At 51.3% G+C, this 7,318-nt stretch overlaps 1 protein-coding gene across 2 annotated transcripts in view; it reads right to left on the bottom strand.

The window, feature by feature from the left end:
* Positions 1-667: 667 nt before the first annotated feature.
* ago1 (argonaute RISC component 1) overlaps positions 668-7,318 on the bottom strand; it is a 28,892-nt gene continuing 22,241 nt past the window's right edge. For both annotated transcript variants that reach the window (XM_064354562.1, XM_064354472.1), the window contains exons 15-19: positions 6,784-6,978; positions 6,084-6,218; positions 4,886-4,987; positions 4,302-4,501; positions 668-3,582 (exon numbers count right to left, since the gene is read on the bottom strand). In XM_064354562.1, coding sequence (XP_064210632.1) covers positions 3,474-3,582; positions 4,302-4,501; positions 4,886-4,987; positions 6,084-6,218; positions 6,784-6,978 — 741 coding nt within the window. In that variant the 3' untranslated portion in view covers positions 668-3,473. The remainder of the gene's footprint in view (positions 3,583-4,301; positions 4,502-4,885; positions 4,988-6,083; positions 6,219-6,783; positions 6,979-7,318) is intronic.

The raw sequence follows: 7,318 nt of genomic DNA, 5'->3' as shown, positions 1-7,318 counted from the left end.
ATGAGGTGCGCTTTGTTAGGGTTGGAGTATAAACCTACAGGGCAGTAGATCTCCAGGAACTGGGTTGGGCTGCCCCTCTCTAGCTGGTGAATGAGGTGCGCTTTGTTAGGGTTGGGGTAAAAACCTTACAGGACAGTAGATCTCCAGGGTTGGGCTGCCCTGCTTTAGCTCATTGTCAGGGACAGCATAACCAATAAAAAATGCTTGGCAGGGTGTAGTTTTTTTAGAAAAGCATTCTCACACACTCTGAATCTTTACCTCCGCTGGTCTTCAACCGGAGCGTTTGCAGTCGTTACTCTGCGTCCTTGAAGATGAGATGTGTGTGTGTGTGTGTGTGTGTGTGTGTGTGAACTGCTGCAGAAGTCAAGTGTGACCGTGCGTCTAGAACACACGTGCCCACGCATGACCAGAACCCAGGAACTTTATGACCGTAGGTCACTGCTGGTGGATATTTCTTACACTGTCAAATAATTCTTATTGAAACCTTCAAGATCTTTATTGTCAGCGTATTACCGATAGCATTATTCCTATGAATTAATATCTGAAGGCTTTTTTGGTAAAAAAATCAGGACAAGATTCCTTACACAATACAAACTGTGTGTGTGAATGTGTATGCATGTGTGTGTGTGTGTGTGCATACCACAAAAGAAGGATATAGGCAACAAAATTAATAAAAAACAATTTTTTATTATTTTTTAAAAAATAACCCTCCCAAGATATCCCATACTATTCCTTACAGAGCCAAGAGAACTAGTTTCTGTTTTCCTCTTTCACTGATCTATTAGGAAGTGCTACAACAGGACCTCTCCGCACTGGTGGCACGTATTGCTTGGTTAGCCCGGCTGGGGGCAGTAGTAGTTGCGCCCCCCCTCCCCTCTCAAAGCAGGTGGCAGTGACCCCTCCACCCCTTAAAATTAAAATTCCTTAAAAAAAATTTTAAAAAAAGTGGTACATCATCCATGTGTTGTCGTCTGATCTGAGGGAACTTGATTCTGTTCACGGAAATTAAAAAACGACGGTGGCGTCAGACGACGAGACGGAGCAGAGGCGCATCCGTCACTTGGGATGAGGACACGGGGGTTGCCGGGATACAAGGAGCTGCCTGACCCTGTGATGCCCCCTTGAGGAGAAACTGTGGCACTACACGGGTTCCACAAAGGTAAACTTAACAGGTCAAACTCCGTGTTCACTGCTGATGATTGATGGAATTACAGGGGCAGTGGGGGGGGGGGGGGGGTCAAAACGGAGATCTCAAACTCCCGTCCTGGAAGGCTGCAACGTCCGCAAGCCTCCGTGATTCCCCTGTCAAACAGCAGCCCGTTCAGGCCTTTGGAAGCAATGGAGGCCTTAGCTAGCCAATGACGTAAGTGCTGAACCACACCAGAGACCGGCAGACGCTGCAGCCCTTCGGTTTGAGATCCCCGCTCTAAACCGATGTTTGCAAGGGCCCTACAGGACCGGAGTTTGAGATCCCTGCTCTAAACCTGTTTGCAAGGGCTCTCCAGGACCGGAGTTTGAGATCCCTGCTCTAAACCTGTTTGCAAGAGCGCTCCAGGACTGGAGTTTGAGATCCCTGCTCTAAACCTATGTTTGCTAGAGCCAGGGTGAGGCATGGACCCCTGGACATACCTGCCCCCCTCTAAAGAAGCCCCAAAAATATGAGGGCGCAGGGGACCCCGCTGTCAGTCAGGGGAATCGAACACGCACACCCTCACACACGCACACGCGTGGTAAAGCCAGCTGAGCTACTGGGGACATAGGAGAACGGATAGCCGCCCGTCCATGCAGCAAGCCCAGTTCTGTGATCGGCGAAGGACACAGCGCACCTGTGGGCTTGCGACAGGACAGGGTGGGCCGGAGGGGGAGGGCCGGGAGGGGGGGACTACAGCGGCCACTGGGCCAATCAGGCCGAGCACCCTAATACTGGGCGTGGCCAGGCAGGAAAGTGCTGAGGAGGGACAGGAGCCCAACAGCAGTGTGTATGCGTGTGTGCGAATGTGTGTGTGTGTGTGTGTGTGTGTGTGTGTGTGTCCCTGTGTTGCTGAGGCGGGGCGGTCTCCCGAAGAGGTTTTAACATGAAGAAAATTGGCCCAGTACATTATTTACTCGTGTCCAGGTGCATGGGTGCATTGCATAGCACCCGTGTGTGTGTGTGTGTGTGTGTGTGAACTGTGTGTGAGAGGTGTGTGTGCGTGTGCCTGGGCTCACGTGTGTGCATGCGCATGTGTTCATGTCTGACAGGGTGCACGTGTGTCCACAGAACACAATGGAAGCAGTAAGACTCAGCACTAGGATGGAAAAAAAACAAAAAAACAGCCCTTTCCATCACAAGGGCCCAGCCAATCAGGCGTGGCGCAGAGCACCAAGAACAGGAAGTGGAGGACCACTCCCATTTAGGGGGAGCAGGGGGGGGGGGGGAGGCGTGGCATAATACTGACATTAAGAGCTGAGTGAAATCCCCCTCCCCCCACCCCACGGAACACACGGGACCCTCCCGAAGTGTCCGTTATCACATTCGAAGGTCCGCGGCTGGCGCCAGAGTTTGGCTGGTCATCGGTCAGTTCTTTCTGAGGCTGGTTTGGTCCGGTCCGGTCCGGTCTGGTCCGGTGTGGTTGGTCGGTTGCATGTTTGCGTGGGTGTGATCACCGGTCCTGTCTCGCCCTCCCTCTACATCTCCGCTAACTCTCTCTCTCTCTCTCTCTCTCTCGCTACTCGAGTGGCCCTAACTTCCTCGATACTACGCTCACGTAAGGCACTCTTTCTTTAGTGTCTACAGCTCGCTACGTCTGCTTCTCTCACTCTCTCTTTCTCTCTCTCTCTCTATCTCTCACTCCATCAATCTCTCTCACGACTCACGACTCCTCCCCTTTCTCACCTCAGACCACAGTGCTATTGTCACAAGCCGAAAGTCGAGTGCACACAGCCTACGTGCTACCGCTAAGTGCTAATGTACCGAGCCTCACGTTCCTCAAGGCCATTTAAACAAAGAAAAGAAAAAACAAAAAATTTAGAAATTAAAAAATAATAATTAAAAAACATTTAAAAATAACAATATAATGTAAATTAAGAGCATCATTAAGAGTTGTGTTGGTTTTTTTTCTGTTTCGCTTGTCTCGGTTTTTTAAAAAAAAGAGTCCGTTCTTGCCGCGGTTCAGAGGCAGCATAGCAGTGGCAGTCAAGACCTCGGGCGGCCTCTTCCTCCTCATCTTCCTCTTCCTCCGTATTGCATACATACATGTGAGTGTGAAGGTAATATACAATAATGCACATTTAAAAAACAAAAAAATAAAATGATAATTCATGTACAAGAGCAGTCCGGTGGTATAAAAGCCCTCTCCGCGCGTGGGCGTGGCTGCCCAGTGGAGGCAGTTTTGGGGTCTTTCGTTTTGTTTAGTGTTGTGTTTTTTGAGGAGACGGACCCCTCCTGCACTGTCCCGGGTGCGTCTGGGGGCTCTGAGGTTTCGGGGTGTGTCTCAGGCGAAGTACATGGTGCGTAAGGTGTCGTGGTGAATCTGCACGGCCTTAGCCAGAGCCTGGGGGTCCCGCCCGTTACTCTGCCCCGAAACGTGGCTGCCCTCCCCGCTGTGGAGCACACAGAGCAGAGAGTCAGGGACAAACCCACACGCCACATGCTACACGCTACACACGGCAAACATCACTCAAAATTCTACACGCTACACACAGCACTCTACACGCTACACGCGGCAAACATCACTCAACATGCCACACGCTACACACGGCACTCTACATGCTACATGCTACAGACATCATGACATGGTACACGCTACACACAGCACTCCACATGCTGCATGCTACACATGGCAAACATCACTCAAAATGCCACACGCTACACACAGCATTTTACATGCTATATGCTACACACAGCACTCCACATGCTGCACGCTACACATGGCAAACATCACTCAAAATGCTACACGCTACACACAGCACTCTACATGCTACACGCTGCACACATCACTCTACATGCTACATGCTGCACACAGCACTCCACATGCTACATGCTACACATGGCAAACATCACTCAAAATGCTACACGCTGCACACTGCACTCTACATGCTACACGCTACACACAGCACTCAACATGCTACACGCTGCACACAGCACTCTACATGCTACATGCTACACATGGCAAACATCACTCAAAATGCTACACGCTACACACAGCACTCTACAGGCTACACGCTGCACACAGCACTCAACATGCTACACGCTACACACAGCCCGCTACACGCTAATCAACGCTGACTGAGACCCCGTCCCACCCCGGCCCCGCCCTCACCTGTCGTGCTCTTTGTCCACCAGGTGGTAGCGGGCTCGGAAGGCCACCAGCCGGGCGTAGTAGGCGGGGGCGGGGATGGAGACGGAGCGGGTGCAGCGCACGTAGGTGTGGCACAGCTGGTAGGTCAGGATCTGAAGCTCATCGGCGGTGAAGCGGTTGTCGTCCCACAGGACGTAATAGTGTGAGGGGCGGCTGGTGCCCTGTGGGGGAGGGGGGTGGGGGTTAATAAAAAAAAATCCACAGCTGCTGTTATGTACATTCCACATTACATTTATCCAGAGCAATTTACACACACAAAAGCCATTCACACAGCTTGATATGGCTGGAGGAGTCCAGGCCAAGTACCTTAGCTCAATGGTACAACAGCAATGCCCCACCTCGGATTCACACCCGCAACCTCTGTTACAAGCCCAGTGCACTGGAAGTTACATCATACTGCAGTGTCAGCTGGGAGTGACCCAAAAAAAGAGCAGAGGAAACCGTGCGGCTCTGAGAATGACCAATTATATCCAGCTCATTTCAAACTCAGCCTGTCCCAAACGTGATCTCCAGCCCCGCCCTCCAGGCATCACCTCCACACTCACCTGTATGCCCGCGTGGCTGCACAGGTAGAAGTCGAACTCAAAGGGGTGCGTGATGCTGGTGTCAACTGTGGTACCTGCCGGAATATTCCCGCTCTTCCCAATCTGAGAGAGAGAGAGAGAGAGAGAGAGAGAAGGAAAGAGTGAGGGAGACAGATGAGAGATGGAGAGAGATGGAGACAGCGAGTGAGAGAGACACAGACAGACAGAGAGAAACAGATGCAGGGAATGTTAACAGGTCGTTATATTCTTCTTCAAACAAAGTGCAATCCTCTCATGTCCCAGGTGTCGCTGCGGTCGAGGGCAGTGCCACCTCGAACACAAACCACTTTCGTGAGCGTTCTCTGCGTAAAACCCGGCTGACCCCCTTCCCCTTTTCACCCTGGTGAACCCCACCTGAGTCTCCTGGGCGAGTCTCAAACCCCCCCCTCCCCGTGCCAGGGCTTCCTAATTTAGACCGTGCCATCTGTCAGCGAGAACACGGTGTACCCACGCCCACAGCTCGGGTGTGTCACATCCTCTCATTTAAAAAACGGAGGCTGACCTCCCTCAGCCGAAAGGCCGTCATGATGACTTCAGACAGACGATGAAAAGACCTCGTCAGCGTTTCCGAATTCCCTGCCATTTAGGCCCAGTCGCGGTGCTCCCCTGGGGTTTTCCACCGCGCCAGGGGAACGGTCAGAAAGGGATTGCGATTCAGATCAAGAACACGGCGCTCGACCAGGTACTGAGGACTCACAGTGCCAGTTCAGTCCAAACAGGGGGGGGGGCTTCACGGTCATTAAAAACACATCTGCGCATAGTAACCCAGTCCACAGACACACAGACAGCACTGATGTAAACAACACGCTTTCTACTGTGAGCAGAGTGTGCGGTGAGTCATTTATGAAGTGGACTTCCTCCATACCTCCTCCCTCCTTCTCCACACCTCTTCATCTCTCTCTTTCTCTCTCTCTCTCTCCCCCTCACTCCTTCTCTCTCTCCTCCTTGCTCTCTCTCTCTCTCTCTCTCTCCTCCTCGCTCTCTCTCTCTCTCTCTCTCCCTGTGTGTAAACTTAAATTCTCTGAAGCCCGTTGAGCTGACTCACAACACTTGAAGTGAATCTCCCCCCCAAAGCAGTGCCCCACATGGGTGTGCCATGTGGGTGTGCCATGTGGGGGTGGCACGTGGGCGTGGCACGCGGGCGAGACCTGGGACTCACCCGCTCGGACTTGTCGGCGCAGAAGAGGCGGGTGTGGTGGCGCTTCTGCACCACGATGTAGGTGATGCCCGGCTGGTAGTCCTTCTCCAGCTTAATGCAGGCATCCCTGATGGCCAGCAGCTCATAGTGTAGGATCTGAATGGGGGGGGGGGGGGTTATAACAAGGTTACAACATGGATATGACACAGTTACGATTCAAGTCCCGTCAAAGCAAGACACCTAACCCCTAACTGCTCTGGCGAATGAGAGGCATCAATTGTAAAGCGCTTTGGATAAAAGCGCTATATAAATGCAGTCCATTTACCATTAAAGCTCCACAGCCCCACATTCAGGAAGACGGCGGCAGACGGTCAGTTAAACTGCATATAAAAATGGCCGCCACCTCAATGTCCCCAAAAATGAAAGAAAGACTCCTCTAGAGTCTTTAAACCCCAAAACAAGCCCTGACCATTTTATTTAAAGAAATGTAGGTTCTGATCCAGAATCAGTTTCTGAGGTGATATACAGTTTATATACAATTTGGACCTGAAACCTACATTGCCAAAATCTTTCACCTGAAAAATAATTATGTCACATTCAGCATTCAAATTTTCCTTGGTTTTAACCGTTTTGAAAACTGAAGGATTTTCAATGAATGTGGGAACCCAGATACTCCCACCTCTGCCATCTCCTAAATCTGCCCACGCCCCACCCCCCTCACCTGGGGTAGCTGGCCCTCTGGGACCCCGTCCCGGTAGAAGATGATGCGTGTGGGCTTGAAGCGGGTGGACTTGTAGAACTGGATCAGCAGCTCCCGGACCATGTAGGACAGGTCCTCTATGATCTCCTGTCTGGGCCTCTGGACCCGCACCGTAGCACAGTAACGACTGGGATGAGCGTCCATACTGCCCACCACCTGAGGGAAAGGCGAACGGCTCATCAACGACTCAATATTCATTTAGGAAGAACGTAAGAATGCATAATGAGGAGAACAGGCCATTCAGCCCATCTAGAATATAAGAATACATAATGAGGAGAGAAGACCACCTTGTTATCACCTTAAAAATCAGCAACCAATCCAGTGTTAAGAAACCAGGTGATGGAAGTTAATCGTCCAATCAAGAAAGCTAAAAGCACACAGGACATCCATTCATCCAGGAATACACCCTGATTTGACAGGTTGTCAATCCATCAAGGGGCGCCCACACACTATTCGCTCGCACATTCATACCAACAGGCAATTAAGAGTCCCCAGT

Source organism: Anguilla rostrata, chromosome 1, assembly GCF_018555375.3.
Source record: "Anguilla rostrata isolate EN2019 chromosome 1, ASM1855537v3, whole genome shotgun sequence".
NCBI classification, from domain to species: domain Eukaryota; kingdom Metazoa; phylum Chordata; class Actinopteri; order Anguilliformes; family Anguillidae; genus Anguilla; species Anguilla rostrata.
Note: the sequence above shows the minus strand (reverse complement) of the source record. Positions and strands in the feature narration are given on the sequence as shown.